Below are 27,576 nucleotides of genomic sequence, written 5' to 3'. Positions count from 1 at the left end.
AATAATCACATCTTTAAGGCAAAAAAAAGTGCAATATTAAGATAAGTGGCCAGATCACATGTTATAGTCATGTCACGCTATGGAAAATAAAATAGACAAAACACTTTTTATTTTCCTAATTATTGTGTATATTTGAGTTCATAGACATGTATATTGATGGTGAGCAGCTTTTTTTTTTTTTTTTTTTACGTTCAATTGGATTGAAGGAGAATACACATTCGGCAGATTGTTTTTGAAGATCTGTGCCTCCCCCATAAACAGCTTTCCTGAAACAAAGAAAAGGTAGAGGAAAAGAACGACTTCGATTTCACTTTTGAATTGTTTTGCCTGACAACAGGCCTTAATGTTACTCGTGTCCTGATGCTGCCTTCTACTGGTAAGTGACTGTAATAGCAAGTGAGTAATGACGGCTGGTACAGTGAAGTAATCCTTAAATATTTCAAACAAAAGGGAAAAAAATAATTCAAGACATTGTTTAATTCAAGATCATTAAGCAACATTAAGACCAGACATTCAGGATCAATAAGCACAGCCCTGTAGAGTTTCAGCATGGATGCCATTGCAACATTACAATTGATATTTTATTTCTTAAATAATGAGTTTTTGTCGTTCCCTGATCAGACAGTTGAAATGCGACGGGTGGGCGAAAAGGCCTGCTTCAAGTATCAATCTAATGAAATCTTAAAATGTTTTACAATGAACTGGCTCATTGAGTAGGGATAAATTATTTTCTGCGAGAACGTCATGGAGCTGGTGGAAAGATCATCTTTCATTAAATCTGCAGAGACTCTAGCTCCACCACATCATCATCATCATAACTGGCCGTTTTGGTCTTGTCCAGTTCTTTTGGGTCACGTTCAGTTAGTAGTGACAGAAAAACATGATTTTGCACTAAACTTGGAAAAGTGCAAAGTACTTTTATTTGAAGGATCCTTCTTGTGTGTGCAAGTGAATTATGATATATCTGGAACTTTGTGGAAAAACAAGATGTTAACCACTGATGCACGCGTAGTATACAAGGAATACAAGCTTCAGTCTGGATGCTTAGAAAAGGCCCTTGTTGTTCGGAATTTGTTGCAGAACATGGTCTCACATGCAAACCATCTTTTTTCCCACTCAATGCCGCTTCTTAAACCTGGATGAGCTCAGATGCTAAAACCATGTACCTCGTATTCCTGCCCTTGCAATCTCGACTTCTTCGCTTTTGTGAAAGTATTGACGAACTTGGCAGCGATCTTGTTTGGCTTTAAGTTAAAAAAAATCAAACTGTCACACCAGTAAAGTTTCTCCCACAATCTTTAATTGCATCAGGGTGGAAACATGAAAGACCACAAAGCTCTGCACTGACACCCAATAAAACGGCGGTGTTGCGAACACTCTTGTGCGGACGCTAGGATGAAACCAGGAGTAAGTGAGGAGCCCACAGTGTACAGCACTGATACAGCCACAGCATGTCGTGACCGCTCGGAGCCTCGCTTGGATGGTCTCACGACAGCCGGACCGCTACAGGCCGGACATCGTGAAAATAAATATGCAACCCAAACAATGATGTCACAAACATATCAAAGTATATTCATCATCCGAGAAGAGCAGACACGTGGATCATGTTTTGCTTGAAGCCCATCCGTCACAGCCGGCTTTGTTTTCTTACAGTATGTACAGAATGGACGTGTGTATCACAGAGGTTAGGGTGCGTCTTGCTAAATGTACACTGTCTATATTTATATATGGCGTCTATCGATAGAGGTAATCGGCTTGTATGTTGGCAGCGATTTCAGCCTCCCACTTGTCGCCGTTGTTGAGCAGCTTCTCCTTGTTGTAGAGCAGCTCTTCGTGGGTTTCGGTGGAAAACTCAAAGTTCGGACCCTGTAGAATGAAGGCAGGAAAACAGAAGCTGGGGTCAAGTCGTCAAGAGCGATATTGTCATATGATCGATGTCACCGACACGGAAAACTCCTGGTGCTGTGAGGTTTGTGTGCAAAGTTTATGCAAATAAGAGAATCTGATCTGATAAATGCTTGTTGGACTTCAGCAGTGGTAAAGGAAGAGGATGCTCAGTGGTGTATTTACCACCACAGAAGAAGTGCAGTCGTTCTGCTCTGTGCTCCCGTCGCCGCCAGAAGCAGCTTGCTGCTCCGTATTAACAGACAATATGTCTGTTTTTTGATCGCAGCTCAGATACGTTACGCGCATCGTGATATCATGTAAAAAAAAACTAAACTCAGTGAATGTATTAACAAGACACAGACCTCTACGATGGCGTCCACAGGACAAGCCTCCTGACAGAAGCCACAGTAGATACATTTGGTCATGTCGATGTCGTAGCGGGTTGTTCTCCTGCTGCCGTCAGAACGAGTCTCGGCCTCGATGGAGATCGCCTGCCAACGCACGTCCAGGAAGGATTAGGAACTATCATTAATGTGCCGACTTCTTCTAAGGAAATCAAATGAAGCTCAACAACACATCGTCATGGCTCACTGCATGTATATGGTGTTTGGGGGTACATACCTGAGCGGGGCAGATCGCTTCACACAGCTTGCAGGCGATGCAGCGCTCCTCTCCTGAGGGATACCTGTTGAAACGTCATTACACAAACCGTTACGGGTTGCTATGGAGCTCGCTCACTGCAACCAGAGGGCTTTTCAAAATTCAGCCCTGAATTATTTAAACAGATAATAATCACAGATGAAAATCCCAAGGGATCCAAATCAGCGGTATTTTTCAACAGCAGAAATCAAACGACTGGCTGTCGAGGGGAAAAATGAGGACTACGACTTCAAATCCTGGAACGAGTTAATCTTCAGAATAATCACAATGAGGAATGTTGGAGTGAAGTATCGTTTCACTGTTTAAAAATCATCATTTATTTTTCAAACGTAAAACACAGCAGCTCGGTTCAAGAAGTGGAGACGGTTAAAAAGCCAATAGAAAAGCAACGGGCACATACATGAAGAGGTTCAGTACAACAATATGGACAAAGGGAGCTTCTTGGACAGTCTGAGAATTGTTTGTGTTAGCAATGCCACACCAATCAGCTTTCATATTTCTCATATGATGAGGGGAAATTACATTAAAAAAATGTTTATGCTACTGTGAAGTTCACATAAGCCATGTTAGAGCCACATTTCTATATGCAAACGCAGCTTCAAAGAAACAAGTGATCCACCAGAAATATCTCCTAGGAAGGGCTCCGATCATCATCATCCCTCAACCAGATGCGTTGATGTCACATCTGTCAAACCTATGAAACTTGACAATGACATTATTTTGTTAGATAAAGTGACTTGTTTCTGAGTCAGACAGGCTCAAGGCAAAGCAGAACATGCCAGAAGCCTGTCTGAGTTTGTTTAAAACTCTGAAGGTTGTTCAACGCGTGCACTATGTTGCCAAAAGTATTTGCGCAACAATCCAAATAACTGAATTCAGATTTTCCCAAATCGCTTCCATGGCCACAGGTGGATAAAATGAAGCACCCCAGAAAGCAGACTATTCCTACATACATTAGTGAAGGAACGTGTCGCTCCCAGGAGCTCAGTGAATTCCAGGTTGCTATGATGTAGCATTAGTAGCACTATAATGGAGTTAAACGATTGGGAAGAAAGACAACTCAGCCATAAAGTCATGGGCCAGGAAAAAAAATCACAGAGCGGGGTCAGTGGATGCTGAGAGATGCTCCAGAGCTTCATGGAGGCAGGCCTGTTAAAAGCAAACAGCTTTCATAGGAATCCAGGTTAAGATCCCTCGGAGATCAAACTCAGAAGTCTCTATGCTTTTGCATCGCCAAAAAATCTGCAGCGTCAGTGAGACTTTTTTGTTAAATGTTTTAACATACAAGGATTGCAACATAACCCCAAACACTTCTTTCAAGTTTTGTTTTTAGTACTTTTGGCTACAATAATAATAAAAAAAAAAAATCAGTCAACAAACATGTGACTTGTGACCAACCCCACCTGCGCAGAGCATGCTCTCCCCTGAAGCGAGGTGACAGTGGTCCCTTCTCAAATGGGTAGTTGATGGTCGCTGGCTCTCTGAACAAGTAGCTCATGGTCATTCCCAGACCTGTGATGAGTCACAGAAACATTCCTTTACATCGCTAAACCAGTAACTGAATGACATTGAGTCCTCAGAATGACAGGAAAAGTAAAACATATTTTACAGATTATCACAATGTATGTGTGTGTGTGTGTGTGTGTGTGTGTGTGTGTGTGTTGACCTCTGAAGAGCTCTGTCCACAGCAGAGTCTGTGCAGCTCGGTCTGTGATGGACTTCATGTCTGTTGGGATCTCCTGGGCATTGACATACTCTGTACAATGAGAACAACAAATGTTTATTAAAATGTAGTATCGTCTTCACTTGTAATAAGCTCTCACTCACGCCCACTGGTACACATATGAACAATCAACGTTTACGAACACAGGCAGAGAACTTACTGAATCCTTCTCTTTGTGCAGACACACTGAAGGACCTCACAAGATTCGGGCTGGCCATTAATGTGCCTGCAATAAACACAATTTAGAAGCATATTATATTAGAAAAAAAAAAAACCCAATCACAAACAGTAATAACACATGCAAGTTCAAAACATTACCGCAAACACACCACATGGATTGACATTCTGCTATTATTAGCTCAAATGTGTGTTCACGTGTACATGTGTTTATCTACTACAACAAAATCACAAAAGAGTAGTAAAACGAAAGCAAAACTTCTCATTCAGCGCATATCACGTAAAACATACCTGGCCTTGAGGCAGAGTACAGTAAACGCAATGTTGCAGCCATGATGTCGTAGAAACTGAGAGGGCACACCTGCAAAACAACACAATGAGATTTATCACTCAAAAAGCAACGAAGAGATGTTTCATGGCTTAGAACACACGTGTCGAACTCTGGTCCTCGAGGGCCGCAGCCCTGCACGATTTGGATGTGTCCCTGTTTCCACACAGCTGATTCCAATGAGCAGCTTGTTTTCTGGCTTTGTGCTGAACTTGGTGATGAAGCATCAGAACATTCAGTGGGAGACAGGGAAAACATGCAGGGCTTCGGCCCTCGAGGATCTGAGTTTGACACCCCTGGCTTAGAAGAATATTTCCTCATGATTCCATCACCAAATCATCAGCAAATTGAAACCTCAACATGCCTGGACACTACAGAGTCAAACGCAAGGCAGAAAAATGTGCAATCCAAAGTAGATCAGTGTAACACTAGAGCATGCCGACATTCTCTAAAATAACTAGTGGACAAAGAAACAGTAATATGTTAGAATGCGGTGTATTTAACCTGCTTGAGTGTAAAACTGTACTAAACTTGCCGTTTCAACCTGCTTTATCAAGGGAGGAATGAAGCAGTCAGACCAAACTGAGGCTCCATGTTGTGTGTTTGGTGTACTCCACTCGAAGTAGAACATCAACGACCCTATTGCTGTGTGATAAAACTTCTTTCAAACTTCTACTGTTCAGTTCAACTCCACCGCGAGGGCCTCAGAAGCGATCTTACAGTCTTTTTTTAATCCATTGCAATGTAAGTGTATCAGGATCTGGTTAAAAGTGTAGCTCGGTAAATTCTTTGGATTTCAGCACAGAGAACTGTGACTTCCCTGAATGCTGTCGCATGTCCATCACTTGTGATGTAAACTCTTAATGTCACCGCTGACCTGACATTGTTGAAGTCCTCAGCGCACAGAGAGAACACGACACACACTATCTACTCCTCCGGCCACCAGACCACGACATGTACGTGAAGAAAGAGTAGAGCACTGGATAAATGAGACTCCCTTTGCAGTTCAGAGGTTTGTTGCTAAGCTAAGCTAGCACAGGGTGTCAAGGACTTCCAGCACAAAGGTCGCTTGAGGTGAACTAAACGCTGCAGCAGCTTTACTACGACCACACTTGCTTTATAATAAGTGTGTTGATTAACGGGATGTAAACGTCTTTTTTAAGAAGCCATTTAATCAGAAATAATCATCTTTAAACTTACCGAAATGTCGCTATTTGGCCTTCTTAACCAGAACAGCGGCAGTGGCTCAGCGTGGACCAGAAGTGTTGCGACGTGATGACGTCGCGACGGAGAGCCAAGCAGGTCAAAATTAATTGGCGTTTGCTAAATCGTTGTCCAAAATACAACAATTCCTTCGTTTTATAATAAACATTTATTTTTTTGTTGTTATTCAAAGGAAATTGAACGGATGGTTCCAGACGACACATTTTCAGTCAATCCAGTTATTACAACAATGCAATTGTATAATATTGGTTGAAATATACTGCTGCTTTTTTATATTAAACATATTTCCACCAGTCATTTCTTTTTACTTGAGGAAATTAAATCAGTTTTAAGTGGTACTGAGTGCATTTAATTATACATGTTTCTTCATATTTTATCATGGAAATGTAAAGAACTGAGAGAATAGAAGAGAATTTCTTGTATTGGAGACATGGAATGCTTAATGTTGTTCTGATGGTTTTTCTAATCAAGTCATCAATTATGATGGTGGAATGTTTAATTTGTGCTATATTGTTGTTTAAAATAATTAAACAAAAATGTGCACCCTTGCATTTTTTGACTATTTTATAATTCATGCTTCATTAATCATCCATAAAATACACAGTGGGAGTATTTTCTACCATTAAACTATACACAACATCGTATTGTGACAAAACTGTGTCGATTGTTATGCCTGGGTTCATAACCATAGTAAAAACTGTTCAATTATCATCTTGTATTTCTTATAAATGAAGTATAATGTTCTGTAAATTAATTAAATCAAAGCAAACTGAACAAAACAGGATTTAAATATATGTTACTGTGTTGGAAACAAATTCAATAAACAGGTAAAAAAAACAAACATTTGGTGGTCATTATACATCTCTTATTTTAAAAGCAGTTAAAACAGGCCTTGTCAATCCGACCTGTGAGGACTTGGGAGCTGTACTACTGGAGTTAAGTCAAGCATGTGAGTTTTAATTGAAACTCATTTGCTCCATTGGTTTTGTTGCCACTCTGATCTGAGCTCTTCTACAAACTGCCAGGTAATCATTGTATCAGGCTGTGGACTGAGTGCTCACAGTAAAAGTAAGTGAACATTTAATTTCTATGAAATTCATGGGAGACGGTTGTTACTATCGGTTGTTACGGTTGTTGCTATCTTATTGATAGAGCCCTCCTCGTTACTGTCATTTAATTTTCTTACAATTTGTTTTAACTATTGGTCTGAATGTTGTTATCATACTCATCTTTTTAATATGGATAATATAAAAAAAAATATTTTTTATCACAAAATTCAAGGATATACGGGGGTTGTAGGTAGGTATTGCGCAAGAGGTAACTCAGTGTTATTTGTGTGCTAGTGAGTGAGCGCTTCAATGCGACTGTGTTCAGTGAACGTCCGTGGTCGGAGGCAGAGAAGTGGCTTTTGGTGACAGTGTTGGGAATAGAGATGATCATGGGAATTGTTGGAAACATCCTGGTTCTACTCATCAAAGTCATGGTAAGATGGCAAAGTGGTTCTCTCTATTGTTAAAATGAGCTAAATAGATTAGGTCTGAAGAATAATTATACTTGTTTAAATGAAGATTGGTTCTAAATGTGGTCCACAAAGACGGATGAGAAAAACATAAGCATTGGAAGAGAGACTGTTCTAAAGTGATGAAGATGATTCTTTTTTAAACATGCTGATAAAAAAAACAAGTGTCTCAGGTGAAATTGCGTTTTTTTTTTTTGTATCTTCTGCTTCTAGTGTCAAGGTCAATTCTGCTGCCGTTACTGGCTTCCATTTCTCAGCCTCACCTTGACAGATTTAGGTAAAACAGACACTCACGCCAACAGCAGTATAAGATTATACGCTTTGTGTTCATCATTTCAAGTGATGCTTCTTTTCTAACACATTCACCATGTTGTTTGGTGTGTGATCTGTTTGTCATAAGTTAATGTCTCTGACAACATGCCACTGTTGTCTAGGCTGCTCTCTGCTCATTATCTCTGGCTCCATGCTGGCAATCCTGACAGGAGGTCAGAGGTCACCGTGGTGTGAGGTGGTCAGTCTGCTGAAGTTTGCCTTCATCACCTCTTCTATCGGGAGCATAGGTACAACACAGGGATTGCCTCTTGTTCTCAGTGCTGCACAATATCCCCAAATTATAGCTGAAGGCCTAATATTCCGAATGAAGAATAATTATATTCAGAATAAATCCACCGCACATGCAGAATTTCACGACAAAACATGACAATCTCATCATGCTTTGCATCAAAACACTCAGAGGTTTTGTTGTTTTTCCTCCCAGCGGTCCTCACGGTGCAGCGTCTGATTGGCACAGCCTCCACCAGAAGCTCCCTCTTTGTTGTCATGGTGACATGGTGCATGGCTTCCTGGGTGACAGGGGTGATTTTTGGGAGTGTTCCTGTTGTCTACGCCTGGATCAGGTACATTCACTTACAACTTGCAGTTACTGCTTTTGTGTGCACTCATTGATCCTTCTTGTTAGATTTCAATTTTATAATAACCACGAACCAGATTGATCGATACAAACGGCTTCCATCTTTATTTCCCTTCTCCTCCTCCTCCTTTTCTTTTTCTCCCCCGACTACACTTGTACACTTGTTATCAAACAGCGCCCACCAGTGGCACAACACCATAACGAGCTGACAACATTTACATGAGCAGAATACAAAATCTGAACACAACACTCCTGCATTGATTTCTTCCAGGTACGATCCTGCAGAAATGCTCTGCGCCGTGTTCTGGGAGAGCAGTTACTCAGACATGCTGGTTTACATACTCTGTGCTTTCTGCATATGCATCTTCCTTCCTTTCCTCCTCATGTTTGGCTGCTCTGTGCTGTCAATCACTGGCTGCCACAATGACAGGTAAACCAAATGATAAAGATGATGAATATGTCATGGGTGAAATTGAAATCTGGAGGAATTTGAAAAAAACAAACAAAAAAACAACGATCAATCAATGTTTCAGCAAGACATTCAGTTCTCCATTAAGGGTTAGTTTTGAGATTAAACCACAGACATTCAACAATAAAGTCCCTGTATATATTATTAAAAAAAAGAACTCCTTTTTTATTTAAATCAAATTTAGTCGTGTGAAATGCTATGTTTTCAAATACATTATAGGATGATTCCATTTATAGAAAAACTCAAATGTATATGTTAGGGGTATTATATGGAAATTAAGATTATATGCATCAATTTTCTGTCTCTTCTGTGTTTTAGAGCTGAAGAGGCAGATCTTTCTGAAGTGTCTCACCTGTTGGTGGCCTTTTACATTGCTTGTTACACTCCATTTTTTGTATCAGAGGTACATGAATACAAGATTACAAATCGATCATCTCATGCGATTAGAAAAGCCAGAAAAGAGCATAATGCCTACATATTCTGAGTGAGATTATTTTCTTTGTCTCCATGCACGCACCAGCTGATCCTGCTGGGTCGGGTGGACCTGTCCCCTGCACCTGATTGGTTAAGGACGCTGTCGTCAGTGATGTCGTACCTGAACTGTGGTCTGAACCCTCTGATCTACTGCTTCCATCATGACTTTCGGGAGGCCGCCCTCGCCTTGCTGTGGACAAAAAGAAAAGCACTCTCAGAGCCTGTTCTCACTGCGGTCACTAAAGTGGAACTTTAAATGTCACAGGTTATCCTGATACGTTAGCTTCTGTTTATTTCAAACATTATGAGAATTTGATTGCTTTTGTTCCAGCGGTACAATTGTCCAATGACTGTATCAATCAAAATTTGATTTAAATATTTAAATGTAACCCAGTAAACCCATATGAAATACTGATACCTCTTCAAGTGCAATACTTTTGCTTGAAATAGATCTACACCAGCATGCATAATGTTGTGCAGTCCCCCTATAGAATAGCAGAGATCTCAAACTGCCTGAACTCCACACGCCCTTGAGGGTACCCTTTGTTTTGGTCAAACTCTTGGTAGCATATTCTTTAGATATCGTGAGCCTGAAAGTTGGACTCTTATTGACTGTACTTCTTTGCCCAAAACATTTCACAGATGCTCAGTTGTTTTGGGAATTTGGAGGCTGACTTAATACCTTGAATCCATCATTGTGCTCCTCATATCATTCCTGAACCAGCTCAGCTTTGTGGCAGGGAGGATTATCCTATAAAAAGAAGACACTGTCATCAGGAAATACTGCTTACGTTAAAAGATGTATTTTTGTCAACAAATATTATTAAGTTATGCATAGCATGTGTCAAATTACAATCACATCAAAGGCATGACCCAAGGTTTTGCAGCAGAACACTACTCCGAGCATTACACCATCTTCCGTTTTATTTTCTCGAAAGGATATTCTCCTGCCATCTCCTCTAAAGGTCAGTACACCCGTCTTCCCCCATTGACACGAATCTTTGTTCTGATGCTTATGTAATAATCATCTGGAAAAGCAGCCTCTGAGAGCATTGTGACTGTGTATAGTCACATTAACATGTGGCATCTTGTTATCAGAGGTTTTTCAGGAGATGGACATCTGGTACCAATGAGCTTGAGCCACCTTGATTTTTGTTTCCCGAATACTCTCTCTAGAACCGCTACAGGCCGAGAATAAAGAAGGCAGATATTAATAGCTGGAACCTTATCTGTGAGTTTAAAACAACAAGCACCCTTTGCAAGTCAGTCACTAACAAACACATGTAATCCATAATGTCATTCCTCCATATGGACCATTTTACCTTTATGAACCAGATTTCCACATTTTATTCCTTCCTTGGACTGACTATTGTCACATTAACAACATACTTGATCTTCAAGTGTCAGTGATAATCCTGTTCTGTCTTATCGATGGATTCAGTAAAACAGAGCAAATTGATATGTTCGTCATCTGTAGAATATGTACAAAATATTAGTACAATTCAAATAATCTGAGACCAACTCCTTATACCCTGCTTAAATAATGATTAGCACTTCTGCTGGACAGAGAAGACCCCAGTTGTATTCTGGGATGTTGGCATGGCTTTTCTGGCTCCAGTCTCTAATTCAAGGAGGTATGTTCGGTTAATCAGGGTGTTAATCATTTGCCCGAATGTGTGGATATTATTGTCCTTCATCCTGTGTTGGATAATATCATGGGAAAGTTCATTTTCAATCTTGAAAACAATTTTCAGCACAAAAGTTCACTGGGATTTGTCCTGGCCACTCCAGCAACTTTTACCACAAGATTGATGGATTCACTCATAAACTCGACTAAACCCCAAAAATTAAAAAGAAACTGGCCATAAGTATTTGATATTAACATTTGTTTTTTTTAATTCTCATACACATGAAGAAGCATTCTGCTGATGCCAAAAACTGTCATTATAACATCCTGAGAAAGAGACATTTAATGATTTACTCTCCTTCTTAAGACCCCAATGTAAATCTAATCCTACCCCATCTCAAATACCCAACGGTCACATTTTAAAAGTATGCTTCTGTATTGAAAAACATATAGTTTTACAAATGTAAATATACACTTTATTATTGAAGGACCTACAGCAGTCAGTTAGAAGAAAACCTCTGTGGGCTTTTCAACAGATCTTTTGTGGTCCGTCACAGTTTCTGGTCTCGTGTCTTGTGTGTGAGCGACGTCAGGAAACAGAAGCTGAAGTGAAACTGCAGCACGTCGCACACTTTGGACCAGAAGTGTCCGGTGAACCGCTGGAACAGCTGGAAGCGAACCAGCCAGTGATCCAGCAGCTTCAGCACAACGAAGCCCGCACACGACACCACCGCCAGCAGGAGATATCCCCGCGTGCGTCTGTCGCCGTGCGTCACCTGCACGCGCAGCCCTTTGTACACTGCGAGGGCGACGTGTAAACCCAGCGCCACCTCGAAACCCCGCTCGTGCACCAGCGCCAGGCCGTAGCTGAGGACGGAGGCCAGCTCGAGCACGGCGACGTGCGATACACCCAACTTATCCGGGAGTCGCTCGATAAGCCCGATCCACGCAGGGACCCACGCAAAGATCGGGAGCGTGAACCACTGGTCGAGCACAGCGGGAGCGCGCCTCAACTCCGCCAGGCGCGTCCACTGCACCGGGGCGTAGAAGATGGCCATGAGGGCGAAGACCTCCCTCATGTAGCGGCACTGTTCCGGTTCTCTGGCGCCGCCGTGGCCCCGCAGCCAGTACAGGCCCATGCAGACGTAGGCCAGGTTTATCAGGCAGTTACAGGGCATCGCCAGGAAGGCGGGCAGGTATTCGACTCGTCTCTCTGCGTAATGCGTGTACGTCAGGTCCACCGCGACCTCCTCGAACAGGCGCGTGTTTGCCACGGCGACGCAAAGCGCAAAGGGCAGCGACACGTGAAGCAAAGCTCTCCTCATCGCTGCCGAATTGTCATTCACACTGTGGGAAGGGACGCGACTGAACCCACGGAGTCCGTCAGGTTTTCTGCCCAGAGCGAACGCTGATGTTGTTTTTCCGGGTTTCAGAATCACGTGGTGGCAAACAGGCTTTTGATTGGCTGGTGTGTTCTGATCGCGCCTCCTACTATTGACCTTCGGCAGGCAAAAAGAAATACAGCACAACGATCGACGTAAACGGGATACCATAATAATAATAATAATAACGATGGGAAATGTGAAGGAAAATATGTCTGAATATTTTTGTTATTCTCCATAATGTCTTCAGCACCACAAACATCACCTCTAACACATGACCAAGGGTCGACACTTGAAAATAAAACAGATCATTGCCACGTTTTCTTTGAAGAAAATACTGTTTTAAAGTGTTTACTCACAGTTAGTGGGAGGTGTGACTCAATTATGGGTTAATGAAGAACCATACCTTAATTCAACCTATTTTGTCCTTTTTAAAAAATAAATTTCTGCACTTTTGGGGGTCACCATAATATATCACATCTTCACTTTCATACACCCGCTGCAGTTTGCACTGTACATTTCATCGGAGTGTTGATTTTTGTTTGTTTGTGCTTCATAAACTATAGTTTTCCCTATTTGTTTTTTGTTTTTTTTCGGGGGGGGGGGGGGGGGGGGTTGTCTGTGTTTTTGTTCTGTGTATGGCATCTTGTGCCTAATTATAATTGTTTTCATGTTCATAGATCATTGTGGACAGTCACTAAATTTTTCTGACTGGGTCATTTTTACGTACACAATAATCATATGTTTTCAATAACAATCCTCAATACAGATATGGGTATGATAAGTGCTAGCATCAGCAAATACACTCAAATGACAAACAAAAGCAACAGACCTCATCTGTTATATTAAGTTCTTAAGACATTTCTAACAAGTAATTACATATGGCAAAACAATTATTTCCTCTTCTGAGGACAACTGGCCTCTGCAGGGTTTGATGACACGTCATCTGGTTCCGACACTTAAAAAAAAAAAAAAAACATAAAAATAGTAGCACTTAGCAACATTTTTGACTAGGAATACAGTGAAATACTTTTAATGTTTGATTTCTTATACTTTAAATTTGTAAATGTGAATGACTTGCTTCAAACTTTAACTTTCAAGGATATATATATATATATATATATATTTAAATGGTGTTGGTTCTGACATCAGATTTAAACTGGGCTTTTTATATGAAGGACTCTCTGGTTGTTCGTGTGCGAGGATTTCGCTCGATGCGAATGTTTATGTCCTCTGCTTATGTCTCGCGTCGAAGAGAAACGTCCTCCTCAGTGAGAGCTGCTGATTGGAGGAAAGTTGATTCTCAGTGTCTCTGACGCTAAGCGCGGGTCAATTTGCTGGAAGCGGCTTCTCATTGGTGCGTCACGGACTGGCTCGCGCTCTCCGCCCTTTATAATACAGACTTTGTCCACGGACCACTATAGTTTCTTTGAGATTAGTCTCGATAAACATCCGTACAAAATGAGTGGCAGAGGAAAGACCGGCGGCAAAGCCAGAGCGAAGGCCAAGACCCGCTCGTCTCGTGCGGGACTCCAGTTCCCGGTGGGTCGTGTTCACAGGCTGCTGCGTAAAGGAAACTACGCTCAGCGTGTGGGAGCCGGAGCTCCCGTGTACCTGGCGGCGGTGCTGGAGTACCTGACCGCTGAGATCCTGGAGCTGGCTGGAAACGCTGCCCGCGACAACAAGAAGACCAGAATCATCCCCCGTCACCTGCAGCTGGCGGTGCGCAACGACGAGGAGCTCAACAAGCTGCTGGGCGGAGTGACCATCGCTCAGGGCGGCGTGCTGCCCAACATCCAGGCTGTGCTGCTGCCCAAGAAGACCGAGAAGACTGCAAAGTCCAAGTAAAGCAGCCCTTAACCAACAAACAAAAAAGGCTCTTTTAAGAGCCACTCACGTCTCACTAAGATCAACAAATCCTGTCCAAACACTGGTTAATAGAACCCTTAGTGTGATCAGATTGACCATCTTGAGCACATTGATGCGACGTTGGTATATTGATGCTGGGTGTGAGCAATTGTTTTCCTGTAGATCAATATAAAACAAGTAGAAATATCACTTTGATACTTGCTCCTTATCTGACTGATTTAATAAAACATCACCAGTTTCTCTCAGTTGAAAGTGTTGTAGTATGTAATAACTGCTACTAATGACGGAAGTTGCATAAGTTTCTTTTATGTTTACTTCAGGTTAATTATCCATACGACGGGTTGAATAGAGAGGAATACGTCCATCTCAGGGACACATAAAAGACAATTTGTTTTATTCAACGTTGAACAGTACAAGTACTGAGACAGAACTGAGGTTAATAGTGGCGACCTATCAGAAAAGACCTCACATACACTCCGCCCCTGTCTTCTCATACGTCCTCAGTTATGTTATAAATATGCCTGTCCGAGCCACAGTGGGTTCATTCATTATTTCTTCGGAGACAAGCGAAAATGAGCGGCAGAGGAAAGGGAGGAAAAGGACTGGGCAAAGGAGGCGCTAAGCGTCACCGTAAAGTCCTCCGTGATAACATCCAGGGAATCACCAAGCCCGCTATCCGCCGTCTGGCTCGCCGCGGTGGAGTCAAGCGGATCTCCGGTCTCATCTACGAGGAGACCCGCGGTGTGTTGAAGGTGTTCCTGGAGAACGTCATCCGTGACGCCGTCACCTACACCGAGCACGCCAAGAGGAAGACCGTGACCGCCATGGATGTGGTGTATGCTCTCAAGAGGCAGGGACGTACTCTGTACGGCTTCGGAGGCTAGACTGCTGCTGCAGCCTTACAACCAACAAAGGCCCTTTTCAGGGCCACCCACACTCCTGAAAGAGATCATTCTAGAATTGTCCTAGTTTTGAGTCTTAATTACCTATGTATAGTGACAGTTATGTGACAGTTATGTTGACAATTCAAGTGATCACAATGCTTGGAAGCCATCTTAACAGTCAACCTATCTAATGCTGGGGAGTGTTTTAGTTTAGACATTTATTATTTATCACAGCTGACGTCAGAAATCAGAGTAAAAACAAATTACTCTGATTTCTGACGTCAGCTGCTCATTTACCGTACAACGAATCGTCAAAGTTCCTTAATCCGCCAATTCTGCGCAGCATATCGAATACTGGGAACTGTTTTAATTACTTTGTTTATACATTGTTGTACTGGAGGATTGTCAGTTGAGTTTGATCTAATGAAGATTGACTGAACATAATCACACTAAAACTTCTTTGGTCACATGGCAGCAAATAAACAGCCACTGACATCAACTAGTATGTTAAATGTCAGGGTCAAAAGATGATATAGCAGACGCTGCTATTTAATTCATGTCATGCTTTGTAGGCTAAACTGCTGCATGGGTGCAATGAACAAAGGCTCTTTTTAGGGCCGCCCATACTCCTAGAAGATAATTGATTTGGTCTTTTAAGTATGTTGTGTATTCAAATGATCAATAGTGACTTAACTTTAATATATGTATGAATGAGCCAATAGATGGCTTAATGTTATGGTGGAGCGTTTGTCCTTTATTGCAAATCTGTCAAGTCTAATGTACATTTGATTACATTTAAACATCCGTTGCATGGCAACAACCACCTGCAAACATGGCTTTCAAAGTTGGTCTTCCCACATTGTGTCATTATTGATCAATGTACACACAATTCCTTTAAAACTGATTTAGTTTCGCTGCGTGCTCTCACCCCAACCAGAACAGAAGAAATTATCCACCTCTGATCCTGCCTTCTGCAGGGTTTTGTTTCTGTTGATGGAGAGTTCTTACTTTCCATGGTTGCTCATGTGGAATTACTTTTCTGTGCTTTGAAATCATTGTATTGTATTTTGTGTATAAAGTTGAATTGAAAGAAGAAAAAACAAACCTAATCATTGATACATGTATCAAATCTATCACTACTATTGGATGTTTCACCAAAGTCAGGCCCTCACACAGTAGTACATGTATTGCAGGTGACAGATACAGGGTTCCATCTTGAGATATGATTTAGAGCTGCCTTTGGTGCTGATCTTAGAAATTTAGTAGTTCTTCAAATGGTAACCCTTTATACAAGGATCAGCATTACTTATATAAAGATCTAGTTTTCACTGTGTAGAATGATGTGTGGACAGATTTTATTTTTTTATTGTGCTCAGAAGAAATTAAAAGGGAACAGGTTTGGACAGAACCATGCAAATTAATGTTGACATTGAAGGACCTGCATATTTTGTATGTGTTTCATTTGGTTCTGACAACTCAAGATATTTACTTTAGCAAATGTAAAAAAACAAAACAATAACCATGATCAATAATGCACATATTCAAGTTGCATTTGGTACATCTACATACTTTGGGGGGCGAATTATTAATGCTACACTTAAAAATCAGACATTAATGTTTTTTTCTCACAGGTGCAAAATATGTAGTGATTAACTGTATTCTTACATTTGTTACAGAGCTGAGAGAAAATTAGATGAATGATGTGAAAAATGGATTTTAAGAGACTTTCGAACATTCAATATCTATCAGATGTGTATTTTCATCTACAAATTAATTTACAGAAACCAAGATCTTCCTGACACTTTCAAATATGTCTTTACTTTCTCATATAAGGTTCAATCATTTCTTACAAGACACAATAACAATACATATGTAGTCTTTAGTCTACAGTATGCATTTTTCTATCATTGTTTTGGGGATTTGCAGTGATTACTTTTGTTTCCATTGTCTCGCCATTGATGAGGATCTGTGCTCTGCCTCCTACATCCTTTTCTTTTACTTTCTTTCCAATTGAACAATTATTCTGGTGCCTTTCTCTCATTTTTTTCCAAGTATATTTGCTATCCATATAAATATGAATTGTTTGTGATACTTAAAAAGGGTGGAAGTCTTCTTGCACCTTTATTGTAAACGTGAGTTAAGTAAATAAACTAAACTAAACTGAGCATGAGGGAAGAAATGAACTGACTGTAAAAACTCACCATCATCTCAAAAAAAATAAATAAATCAACACGCTACGAATGGATTCCAAAATCAAAAGTTGATTTTGATGTTATACTGTGACTTAATTCCATTGTTTCCCTGTCTAAATGAAATGTTTAAAGTACTAATATGAGTGAGATCCCCTCACAGCTGATGTCAGAAACGAGCTGGCTGCGCTCTGCTTCCGCCTCCATCAGTGTGTTTGCTGCTCCTACAAAATCCTCATTTTATCACAAAATTCTCATCAGCAGTGGAAAGTTTCTGCTCGGACTCTGTGGAAAAGCGTGTGCTGAAGCTGTAAAGTGTGTTTTGGTGGATATTTGCTGCGTGTGAAGGTATTTTCTTGTAGAAAAGAGAGGGACAAGTCGCTGGGCAACGCTGAGTTCCGGGCTGAATGTGTGACTTTTGAAGGCTCCAGTAACGAATTGCAGAGATTGTGAGAAGTGAATGTGAGCTGAACATGAAGAGACAGCAGTCCGCTGTGGGATCCTTCACTTTCAGGGAGCAGCGATGCTCACAAAGTCATTAGAAACTCTTTATTCTCCGCACAGAAAACACAAGTGACGCCGTTCAGCCTGCACACCGGAGCCGCGCGCTGGGTTGAGTCTCCACGGTTCTCATGGTGTGTTTAAGTCCCGCCTGCTGCTCGGAGATTTTCATCTGAACTCAGACTCTCGTTCCTTCTCGACTAGAAACCTCAGATTGTTATTTGGAAGAATGACAGAAGAAGCTCCAGCCGCCGCTGCCGCTCCGGCAAAGCCGAAGGCCGCCAAGAAGAAGGCCGCCCCGAAGAAGGCCGGCCCCAGTTTGAGCGAGCTCATCGTCCTGGCTGTTGCCGCTTCCAAGGAGCGGAACGGCATGTCGTTGGCCGCCCTCAAGAAGGCTCTGGCTGCCGGAGGCTACGATGTGGAAAAGAACAAGTTCCGCGTCAAGACCGCCGTCAAGAGCCTGGTGACCAAGGAGACTCTGGTCCAGACCAAGGGGACCGGGGCCTCCGGCTCCTTCAAGATGAACAAGAAGGCCGACACCAAGGCCGCGAAGCCCGCAAAGAAAGCGGCTCCTACAGCCAAGAAACCCGCCGCAGCGAAAAAGCCCAAGGAAGCAGCCAAGAAGACCGCAGCTGCTAAGAAGTCTCCCAAGAAGGCCAAGAAACCCGCAGCGGCCAAGAAACCCGCAGCCAAGAGCCCCAAGAGGGCCGCCAAGAGCCCCAAGAAGGTGACTAAGAAGAAGGCCCCAGCAGCCAAGAAAGCACCTGCAGCCAAGAAAGCACCCGCAGCCAAGAAAGCACCTGCAGCCAAGAAAGCCCCCGCAAAGAAGGCTGCTAAACCCAAAGCCAAGAAGACGGCAGCCAAGAAGTGAGCTCTCACTGTCAACAAACACTCCGCAAAGGCTCTTCTAAGAGCCACCACAGCTTCAGTAAAGAGATCAGTCCTCATCACTATTCCTTCACTGCACAAACATTGTTCACTACATTCATCTCTTCAGGGTCTCAACTCGTTTAAGGCTTAAAAATAGCTTGCAAATTAAAATAGAATGTAACACAGTAAAGTGCTTTAAATCCGTCCTCCCATTGCCATTGTACATACATATAAAATATAAATACATCTCAAGGGACAAAAACGTATTGAACATGCATGAACTTTCTCTACAAACTTTGATCCAGCTTTTCTGGCAGGCTGGTGCATAACTGGAAAGCAGCCTGACTTTCCGTTCTTGGGGAACACATTACTTCTAGCCATTACATTAAGCAGAGCAAATATAAAGTGAAATAAAAAACAACTTGGATTATAAGATTTGACACTTTCACTGTCCTTAGGAAACAGGGGGATGTTTTTATAACCATTAGTGTTTATGAACTTCCACAAGTCACTTTTATATCCTGAAAGAGACTTAAATCAAATTTATCTGAATAGTTTACAGGCCAAATCAATATATTTCTAAATGGACACTTATCTGATTTCACTGCAAACAAGTCAAATCTATTTTTTTTATTTCCAGACAAAACAAACATTGAAGATTTCAACTGTTCTGAAGTAAAGTCCTTGTCCAGAAAGTTTTTCTTGAACAAACAGTCCAGTGTAGTTGGTGCTCGTCACACAGCAGCAGAGGGAGAAGCGCTCTCACTTCATGCGGCACTTTCAAATGACTGTCCTCCAATCAGCAGCTCAGTCTCAGCTGGGGGCTTCTCCCCGCGACGCTGCTGACCAATCAGAGAGAGTGACGTCACCGTGTCCCAGCTGGTCTCGGTACTTAAATGCAGCGAGTCTCCGCTCTTTCTCCACTTGACTTTACACAGCGAGAGCAGGAACAATGGCTCGTACCAAGCAGACCGCCCGTAAGTCCACTGGAGGCAAAGCTCCCAGGAAGCAGCTGGCCACCAAGGCTGCCCGCAAGAGCGCCCCGGCCACCGGCGGAGTGAAGAAGCCTCACCGTTACAGGCCCGGTACCGTGGCTCTGCGAGAGATCCGTCGCTACCAGAAATCCACCGAGCTGCTGATCCGCAAGCTGCCCTTCCAGCGCCTGGTGCGAGAGATCGCTCAGGACTTCAAGACCGACCTGCGCTTCCAGAGCTCTGCTGTCATGGCTCTGCAGGAGGCCAGCGAGGCTTACCTGGTGGGCCTGTTCGAGGACACCAACCTGTGCGCCATCCACGCCAAGAGGGTGACCATCATGCCCAAAGACATCCAGCTGGCCCGCCGCATCCGTGGAGAGAGAGCTTAAAGTTCAGTCTGCTGTTCCACCAACCACCACAACGGCTCTTTTAAGAGCCTCCACACTTTTTAGAGAGATGCTTCCTTACGATTTGTCTTTCAATTGCCTGTTAATACAACTTATTTTTTCTATAAACACGTGTTGAACTCTGGTCCTCAAGGACAACAGGCCTCTACGTTTAAATGTGTCCTGCTTCAACACCACTGACTAATGAGCAGCTCGTTTTCTGACTAATGAGGTTAAGAGACGTTGAAAACGTGCAAAGCTTCAGTCCAGGATCTGCATTTGACACCCCTGCTCTATAATTCATCACAGTATGACACTTCCCCTATTTGTCCACCAGGAGGTACATATCGCACTTTAACTTTACAGAAATGCAATCCTAGTTTATTTTGTCAATTTTCAAATATCTGGAAATGTAAAACTTTAAGCACCATATTAACTCCATATTTTGTTAAATATATTAATTTCCCGTTGAACAATTGACATTTAATTCAAATATTTAAAGGACCATTCATGCACAAACTGTCAAGATTCATCAGCATGTTTTCTAGATCGTTTGGATTAGCAGGACAACAAATGCTTGTTATTTTCTCTGACCTCTTGGTCACATTCCGAATGATTCTGAAAATGTTTTCTATTTTAAATGTAATATGAAAATTCAGCCTTTATTTCTCGTTTTTTCTTTAAAAAAAAAAAAAAAACTTCAGGAAACTTTCTGCAGAATGGAAACAGATTACAGGTCACCTCTTACATTGAGCATCTGACGATAGTAAAACTGCTATTTTATTGACCTTTTTCACAAATCCTCCCTGAATTTATTATATTCCTTCTCAAATTGACTCGGCTGAATTATTTATCTATGAATTTGTCATAAACATGACCATTTTCAACAACTGGCGCGCAGAATAACGGACGAGGGAACATTTCCATGGCAACAAGAAACTCCTCCGACCATGAGACGAGCTGAACCAATCACCACTGGGAGACAGCACAGTGATTTTTACATGCAGGAGCTATAAGAGCAGTCCCTCTGACGTCACGAGGCCATTCGTCGCTGCAAAGTGCCGGAGAATTAAGATGCCTGACACTACCAAGTCTGCGCCCAAGAAGGGCTCCAAGAAAGCCGTGAGCAAGACCACCGGCAAAGGAGGCAAGAAGAGGAGAAAGGCCAGGAAGGAGAGCTACGCCATCTACGTGTACAAGGTGCTGAAGCAGGTCCACCCCGACACCGGCATCTCGTCCAAGGCCATGAGCATCATGAACTCGTTCGTCAACGACATCTTCGAGCGCATCGCCTCCGAGGCGTCTCGCCTGGCTCACTACAACAAGCGCTCCACCATCACTTCCAGGGAGATCCAGACCGCCGTGCGGCTCCTGCTGCCCGGTGAGCTGGCCAAGCACGCTGTGTCTGAGGGCACCAAGGCCGTCACCAAGTACACCAGCTCCAAGTAGACTATCTGCTGCTGCTCAAACCCAACGGCTCTTCTAAGAGCCACCCAATTCTTCTGGAGAGATTCCTTGACTGGTTGAACACTTTAGTTACACGATTTTAACTGAATCCAGATCTAAAGTCACTGATACCTGTTTGTTAATGTTCAGCAATGAAGTCAGTCACATATTTATAAACAATGTGAGTACCGACACTCAATGTTCATCATTTAATCTGTTTGCGTCAAGCTATTCTCAATATGCGTCTCTGATTCATCTGAAACATGTCAGAGGGAATTGAACATGTACAAACTGCTCAACTCAATGAAACAAGGACACGATCAAAGGCTACATATTAAACTAATGAAATATAACCTGAGGCGACAAAATGTCTTTGAAGATGGTTTGAGAGGAAGATTTATCTTTTGTGTTTATCTTGTAAAGAGTTCTACTTATGGGAGCTTCTTTTTCACTGATTAACCTTGAATCCATGTTTAAATGTTATGATTTATTTAAAAAAATCAAGTTATGATCTATTTAAATACACGTGGATAAACTTGAACACGTGTTAAAATATGGTTTGAGTCATGTGATCGGAAATATTTTATTTTTAATTGAATTTAACTGTCTCTACTATCGTCTGACCAGTCAGACCCTCACAACCCCCTCCTCAGTGAGAGCTGCTGATTGGAGGAAAGGTCATTCTCAGTGTCTCTGACGCTGAGCGCGTGTGACTCTGCTGGAAGCGGCTTCTCATTGGTGCGTCATGGACCGGCTCGCGCTCTCCTCCCTATATAAGACAGAATTTGCCCACGCAGCACCACAGTTTCACTGAGGTTCAACTTAACGAGCATCTCGACAACATGAGCGGCAGAGGAAAGACCGGCGGCAAAGCCAGAGCGAAGGCCAAGACCCGCTCGTCTCGTGCGGGACTCCAGTTCCCGGTGGGTCGTGTTCACAGACTGCTGCGTAAAGGAAACTACGCTCAGCGTGTGGGAGCCGGAGCTCCTGTGTACCTGGCGGCGGTGCTGGAGTACCTGACCGCTGAGATCCTGGAGCTGGCTGGAAACGCTGCCCGCGACAACAAGAAGACCAGAATCATCCCCCGTCACCTGCAGCTGGCGGTGCGCAACGACGAGGAGCTCAACAAACTGCTGGGCGGAGTGACCATCGCTCAGGGCGGCGTGCTGCCCAACATCCAGGCTGTGCTGCTGCCCAAGAAGACCGAGAAGACGGCCAAGTCCAAGTAAAGCAGCCCTTAACCAGCAAACACAAAGGCTCTTTTAAGAGCCACCCACGTCTCACAAAGTGCAACAAATCCTAACTCTTTTAAATCTCAAATGTTTACACAGTTTTGCCTTTACACACCTGATATCACTGGGAGGCACTGTGTACATTATTACAAATGTAATTAATGGTTCATAGTAATGGCAGTCTAGCCTGATTGTCTGACTGTTTGCAGACTTGCCATTGTTAATGAAATGGCACATTGTCTAGAACACCGTGGTTTCATTATAAAAGCAACAAACATCACCCAGTAGACACTGAAATGGGCAAAACTACACTTCGGTTTCTGCTCTTGCCATATAAATCCAGATCATTTGTAAAACTTCCCCATGACGAGTATGCATTAACTTCATTGTCATGTGAAACATCGCAGTGCAAGCCACACCATTAAAAGATAAAACATTGTAGGAACGGCTTGAGAACATCCTGAGTACGAATAATCACTTTGAAAATATTTCACATGTCAAAGTATTCCTGGAAAAAACACAAACAATGGTTTCTTGGTTTAAAACGTGCATTTTCATCCAAATAAAAGACAAAACATTAAGGGATTATGTGCCTTATTTCCACAAATGATCGTCTTTGCCGTCCACACCTGAACTCTTTGTGGATGATTGACCAAAAGTGGCACGTTTTACATGAACCAACTTTCTCTGAGGACTGCCTCGTTTTGTGTCAACGGAGATGCTTTGCTAGTCAATTGTGGCAAGAATCTTACAAAAAAAAACCCTCTGTATAATTTTAGCAATTCAGCACTATTTGCAACATTTTCACATTAAGGCGTCACAAGTTAATTGTGTCGAGAAACCCTCCCTGCTGATCCACTTGGTGTCCATCAGGAGGCAGCGGCCCAATAACTTTCCCCTCTTGCCCACAACACCACAGAGGAAATTGGTCACGTGTATATGACCAACTGTCTTCTCCTACGTCCTCCTATGTGATGTATATAGGCGTGTCGGCGCTGCAGAGAATTCATTCGGTATTTGTATTTGTGAGACTTGAAGATGAGCGGCAGAGGAAAGGGAGGAAAAGGACTGGGCAAAGGAGGCGCTAAGCGTCACCGTAAAGTCCTCCGTGATAACATCCAGGGAATCACCAAGCCCGCTATCCGCCGTCTGGCTCGCCGCGGTGGAGTCAAGCGGATCTCCGGTCTCATCTACGAGGAGACCCGCGGTGTGTTGAAGGTGTTCCTGGAGAACGTCATCCGTGACGCCGTCACCTACACCGAGCACGCCAAGAGGAAGACCGTGACCGCCATGGATGTGGTGTATGCTCTCAAGAGGCAGGGACGTACTCTGTACGGCTTCGGAGGCTAAACTGCTGCTGCAGCCTTACAACCAACAAAGGTCCTTTTCAGGGCCACCCACACTCCTTAAAGAGATCATTCTAAAATTGTACTGGCTTTATCAGTATTAATTACCTTTGTATAGTGACCCGTTATGTTGACAATTCAAGTGATCATAATTACTACATGCTTTATATCATTAATAAACCACCTAACCGTCACACTCATTAAAGATGCAACTTTGTTTTCACTTGAAAGTTAGTGTCTAAAACGAGTTCATGCTCTGACGTCACTGCTCATTTGTTGCTACAAAGTTACAACCAAGCTCCCTGAGCCCGTCAAGTCGGCAGCATAGCTAATACTGGGAAGGGTTTAAATTAATTTGTTTATTTATTTTGGTTTAAATATTCTCTCCCCTTTGTGGGACTGAAGGAATTTCTCATTTAGTTTGAAAAAACGTAACTGAACTTAATCACGTAGCAAATAAACATCCACTTACATCAACTAGTATGTTAATGCCGATGGTCAAAAGATATGGTGAATGCCTGTGAAATGTTTGCTTCATGAAGGGTTGATGAAACATGAACATAGAACACCTGGACGTATTTAATGCTATACAATGGTTTACACTTGTTTTTACTTTATACTGAAACCCCCTTTTAACTGCACTTGTTTACATTCAAACTTAACTCAAAGCCAATAAACCTAGTTTGACTTGTTAGTTGATCATGAGTTTGAAAGTCTCCACATTATGTGCCCGTGACATACGTTTCCTTTTATCTGAACTCCTGAGTGTTTTCTGAACATGTGAACACACTGAAGCACTGACTGACCCAGATCCCAGCTCACTTTTAAAACAAAACCCCTTCTGCTTTGCTGAGAAACACTCCACTGATGCTTCACATACATATTATCTTCAATATTTCATTCGATTTCTCCTTAAATTTCCCGCTTCTTTAAACAAACGGTGAGTTGGCGGGCTGTCTAACGGTCAGTCCCACAAAAAACGACTCCAACCAGGAGGAATTGAACCAATCACAGACAGGGGACAGCACAGCCTGCTCTGTCTGCAGCCTCTATAAGAAGGGGTCTCGCCGCCAACTGATCACCGTACTGATTTGTGAAGAATCAAGATGCCTGAACCCGCCAAGTCTGCGCCCAAGAAGGGCTCCAAGAAAGCCGTGAGCAAGACCACCGGCAAAGGAGGCAAGAAGAGGAGAAAGACCAGGAAGGAGAGCTACGCCATCTACGTGTACAAGGTGCTGAAGCAGGTCCACCCCGACACCGGCATCTCGTCCAAGGCCATGAGCATCATGAACTCGTTCGTTAATGACATCTTTGAGCGCATCGCCTCCGAGGCGTCTCGTCTGGCTCACTACAACAAGCGCTCCACCATCTCTTCCAGGGAGATCCAGACCGCCGTGCGGCTCCTGCTGCCCGGTGAGCTGGCCAAGCACGCTGTGTCTGAGGGCACCAAGGCCGTCACCAAGTACACCAGCTCCAAGTAGACCATCTGCTGATGAAAACCAACGGCTCTTTTAAGAGCCATCCAATTCTTCTGGAGAGATTCCTTTATTGTATTAGATGGACTTGCCAAAATGTATAGTTTGACACATTGATCTGATAAGCTATGTACACAGTATGCCCATGTCAACTGGACTCTATGCTTCACATTAAAAATTAAACTACATGAATCTTCAAAACTGCGTACTCCCTCTAATGTCAATGTGCCTGTGTCTTATGTTGTCACTTTGTAATGCACTGTTGTAAATGAGATGGGCATTCAATGGGTTCAAAAAAATACAATTCTTAGGAGTCATGGACGTTACATATAATTATACTTTTATAACTCGCTACAGACACTACTCACAAAAAGTTAAGGATATTTGGCTTTCAGGTGAAACTTATGCAAAAGTTAACAATAATGGTGGGTACACCACAACAAAAAATGTCAACGTCTCAATAACTGGTCATGTGCCCTTGAGCATCAATTACAGCTTGACAACGACGTCTCATGCTGTTCACAAGTCAACTTATTGTCTGCTGAGGCATGGCATCCCACTCTTCTTGAAGGGCAGCCCTCAGGTCATTGAGGGTCTCAGGTGCAGTTTTGAGCCTCTACATGGCGACTCAGCTGATCCCACAGGTTTTCAATGGGATTCAGGTCTGCAGAAAGTGCAGGCCATTCCATTTGAGGTACATCAGCCTCCAACAGCCATTCCCTGATGATGCGACCTCGGTGAGCTGGAGCATTGTTGTCCATGAAGATGAAATTAGGCCTGTGTTGTTCATGAAGGGGTACAATCACTGGCTTAATGATATTATTCAGGTAGTATGGGCTTGTCGCTGTACCATTCACAAAGTGTAGGGCAGTTCTGTGCCGACTGGACACACCTGCCCACACTGCAACACCGCCGCCACCAAAAGCTCGTCTGGTGACAACAGTGGCTGATGCATAGCGCTCTCCTTGACGTCTCCAACATCGTTGGCGGTCATCATTTCTGCTCAACATGAATCGACTTTCATCAGAGAACAGCACTGAGGCCAACTGGTGACTCGTCCATGACGCCTGTGCCTGGTGGTGTGGTCAGGTACCCTTGCAGGTCGTCTAGCACGCAGACCACGCTGATGTAAACGGTTTCAAATGGTCTGACGTGACAATTGGGTGCCTCTCACCTCCCTTAAAGGTGCCTGGAGTTGAGTGGCATTCATCATCCGGTTTCTCAGGGCATTGTTCACAATGTAGCGGTCATCAGCATGGGATGTGGCCAAAGGACGTCCACTTCTACACCTTTCTGTGACTCTTCCAGTCTCTCGGTATCTCTGTTGCAACCTGCTGATGACACTCTGTGACACTCTAAGCTCAGTGGCCACTTCCGTCTGAGAACGTCCTGTTTGAAGTATCACAATGGCGAGGTACTGTTGATCCATTGTTAGGTGTCGTCTTGGTCTCGTGATGTCAAAATGTGAACAGCATGATGAGGACGACTGTTTAAACACCAGCTCTAATTGAACCAGGACATTTATTGGTCGATTCAAGGATCAAACACCTGTTGTGAATTTTGCCGTTAAGCTCCTTGTTAGAGAACAGCAACTTGTGCAAAAAGTACTAAAACATTTAATAGTTGGACATGTGTATTCAAAAGCTTAGAGAAGGTCACATTAAGTTCACCTGTAAAGGTTTGAATGCATTTTAGGCTTGTCCTGAAATTTCACCCAAAAGCCTAACTCTTTGTGAGTAGTGTATAACACAATGATTACACCATATTCAACTCACTTTATGGAAAGTTGGGGCTCTACCCATTAGTGATGAGAAACCAGACTCCTTGAACGGACTCACGGGTTTTTGAGTCGTTCATCCAAGTGAATGGGTTGTCTGAATCATTTGAGTCATTTGATTCAGTTGCGTATGTGCACTATTTCCACCCGCTCCTGAACCCGGAGGCTCAGCTGAACTGCGACATGAACCACGGGGGAGAATCATGTATCCATAGTAAAATTGGGAAACATTTCTGAGGAAAATAAA

General features: G+C 42.9%; 11 protein-coding genes across 11 annotated transcripts; 9 read left to right on the top strand and 2 right to left on the bottom strand.

Moving 5' to 3' along the window:
- Positions 1 to 1,278: 1,278 nt before the first annotated feature.
- ndufs8a (NADH:ubiquinone oxidoreductase core subunit S8a) lies at positions 1,279 to 6,057 on the bottom strand. The gene is made up of 8 exons (XM_080520788.1): positions 5,976 to 6,057; positions 4,739 to 4,808; positions 4,431 to 4,496; positions 4,214 to 4,303; positions 3,951 to 4,059; positions 2,509 to 2,572; positions 2,250 to 2,378; positions 1,279 to 1,866 (listed from the first exon to the last, which is right to left on the bottom strand). The coding sequence occupies exons 2-8, from the start codon at positions 4,779 to 4,781 to the stop codon at positions 1,735 to 1,737; spliced, it is 633 nt and encodes a 210-aa protein (XP_080376914.1). The 5' UTR covers positions 4,782 to 4,808; positions 5,976 to 6,057; the 3' UTR covers positions 1,279 to 1,734.
- On the top strand, positions 5,136 to 9,627 carry LOC308144807 (uncharacterized protein; the record flags this gene model as incomplete). The annotated part of the gene is made up of 8 exons (XM_080516037.1): positions 5,136 to 5,187; positions 7,343 to 7,482; positions 7,732 to 7,795; positions 7,953 to 8,078; positions 8,276 to 8,414; positions 8,700 to 8,858; positions 9,216 to 9,300; positions 9,418 to 9,627. The coding sequence occupies 8 exons, from the start codon at positions 5,136 to 5,138 to the stop codon at positions 9,625 to 9,627; spliced, it is 975 nt and encodes a 324-aa protein (XP_080372163.1).
- Positions 9,628 to 11,284: 1,657 nt separating this feature from the next.
- Positions 11,285 to 12,385, bottom strand: tmem187 (transmembrane protein 187). The gene has a single exon (XM_080520717.1). It carries the CDS (start codon positions 12,321 to 12,323, stop codon positions 11,550 to 11,552), a length of 774 nt encoding a protein of 257 aa, XP_080376843.1. The 5' UTR covers positions 12,324 to 12,385; the 3' UTR covers positions 11,285 to 11,549.
- Positions 12,386 to 13,841: 1,456 nt separating this feature from the next.
- On the top strand, positions 13,842 to 14,228 carry LOC308149175 (histone H2A; the record flags this gene model as incomplete). The annotated part of the gene is made up of 1 exon (XM_080520845.1): positions 13,842 to 14,228. The coding sequence occupies one exon, from the start codon at positions 13,842 to 13,844 to the stop codon at positions 14,226 to 14,228; it is 387 nt and encodes a 128-aa protein (XP_080376971.1).
- A 593-nt stretch (positions 14,229 to 14,821) lies between these two features.
- LOC308146240 (histone H4) lies at positions 14,822 to 15,133 on the top strand (the record flags this gene model as incomplete). Its single annotated transcript, XM_080517965.1, has 1 exon — positions 14,822 to 15,133. The coding sequence occupies one exon, from the start codon at positions 14,822 to 14,824 to the stop codon at positions 15,131 to 15,133; it is 312 nt and encodes a 103-aa protein (XP_080374091.1).
- Positions 15,134 to 18,052: 2,919 nt separating this feature from the next.
- On the top strand, positions 18,053 to 18,694 carry LOC308146225 (histone H1-like; the record flags this gene model as incomplete). Its single annotated transcript, XM_080517943.1, has 1 exon — positions 18,053 to 18,694. The coding sequence occupies one exon, from the start codon at positions 18,053 to 18,055 to the stop codon at positions 18,692 to 18,694; it is 642 nt and encodes a 213-aa protein (XP_080374069.1).
- Positions 18,695 to 19,645: 951 nt separating this feature from the next.
- Positions 19,646 to 20,056, top strand: LOC308149202 (histone H3.2; the record flags this gene model as incomplete). The annotated part of the gene is made up of 1 exon (XM_080520875.1): positions 19,646 to 20,056. One exon carries the CDS (start codon positions 19,646 to 19,648, stop codon positions 20,054 to 20,056), a length of 411 nt encoding a protein of 136 aa, XP_080377001.1.
- A 1,071-nt stretch (positions 20,057 to 21,127) lies between these two features.
- On the top strand, positions 21,128 to 21,643 carry LOC308147946 (histone H2B-like; the record flags this gene model as incomplete). The annotated part of the gene is made up of 1 exon (XM_080520218.1): positions 21,128 to 21,643. One exon carries the CDS (start codon positions 21,128 to 21,130, stop codon positions 21,500 to 21,502), a length of 375 nt encoding a protein of 124 aa, XP_080376344.1. The 3' UTR covers positions 21,503 to 21,643.
- Positions 21,644 to 22,256: 613 nt separating this feature from the next.
- LOC308128592 (histone H2A) lies at positions 22,257 to 23,228 on the top strand. Its single transcript, XM_080494212.1, has one exon. The coding sequence runs from the start codon at positions 22,342 to 22,344 to the stop codon at positions 22,726 to 22,728; it is 387 nt and encodes a 128-aa protein (XP_080350338.1). The 5' UTR covers positions 22,257 to 22,341; the 3' UTR covers positions 22,729 to 23,228.
- Positions 23,229 to 23,769: 541 nt separating this feature from the next.
- Positions 23,770 to 24,081, top strand: LOC308149148 (histone H4; the record flags this gene model as incomplete). Its single annotated transcript, XM_080520819.1, has 1 exon — positions 23,770 to 24,081. One exon carries the CDS (start codon positions 23,770 to 23,772, stop codon positions 24,079 to 24,081), a length of 312 nt encoding a protein of 103 aa, XP_080376945.1.
- A 1,097-nt stretch (positions 24,082 to 25,178) lies between these two features.
- On the top strand, positions 25,179 to 25,728 carry LOC308128646 (histone H2B 1/2-like). Its single transcript, XM_080494280.1, has one exon. The coding sequence runs from the start codon at positions 25,184 to 25,186 to the stop codon at positions 25,556 to 25,558; it is 375 nt and encodes a 124-aa protein (XP_080350406.1). The 5' UTR covers positions 25,179 to 25,183; the 3' UTR covers positions 25,559 to 25,728.
- The last annotated feature ends 1,848 nt before the right edge of the window (positions 25,729 to 27,576 follow it).

The sequence above is a fragment of the Blennius ocellaris genome (genome assembly GCF_963422515.1).
Source record: "Blennius ocellaris genome assembly, chromosome: 3".
Taxonomy (NCBI): Eukaryota; Metazoa; Chordata; class Actinopteri; order Blenniiformes; family Blenniidae; genus Blennius; species Blennius ocellaris.
This window is presented reverse-complemented; position numbering and strand designations above follow the sequence as displayed.

Coding starts and splice junctions, on each gene's coding strand:
- ndufs8a (XM_080520788.1), bottom strand. CDS start 4,781: ATGGCTGCAACATTGCGTTTACTGTACTCTGCCTCAAGGCCAG. Junction 4,497..4,738: donor GTACTCTGCCTCAAGGCCAG/GTATGTTTTACG, acceptor TGTTTATTGCAG/GCACATTAATGGCCAGCCCG. Junction 4,060..4,213: donor GTGGACAGAGCTCTTCAGAG/GTCAACACACAC, acceptor GACTCATCACAG/GTCTGGGAATGACCATGAGC.
- tmem187 (XM_080520717.1), bottom strand. CDS start 12,323: ATGAGGAGAGCTTTGCTTCACGTGTCGCTGCCCTTTGCGCTTTGCGTC.
- LOC308128592 (XM_080494212.1), top strand. CDS start 22,342: ATGAGCGGCAGAGGAAAGACCGGCGGCAAAGCCAGAGCGAAGGCCAAG.
- LOC308128646 (XM_080494280.1), top strand. CDS start 25,184: ATGCCTGAACCCGCCAAGTCTGCGCCCAAGAAGGGCTCCAAGAAAGCC.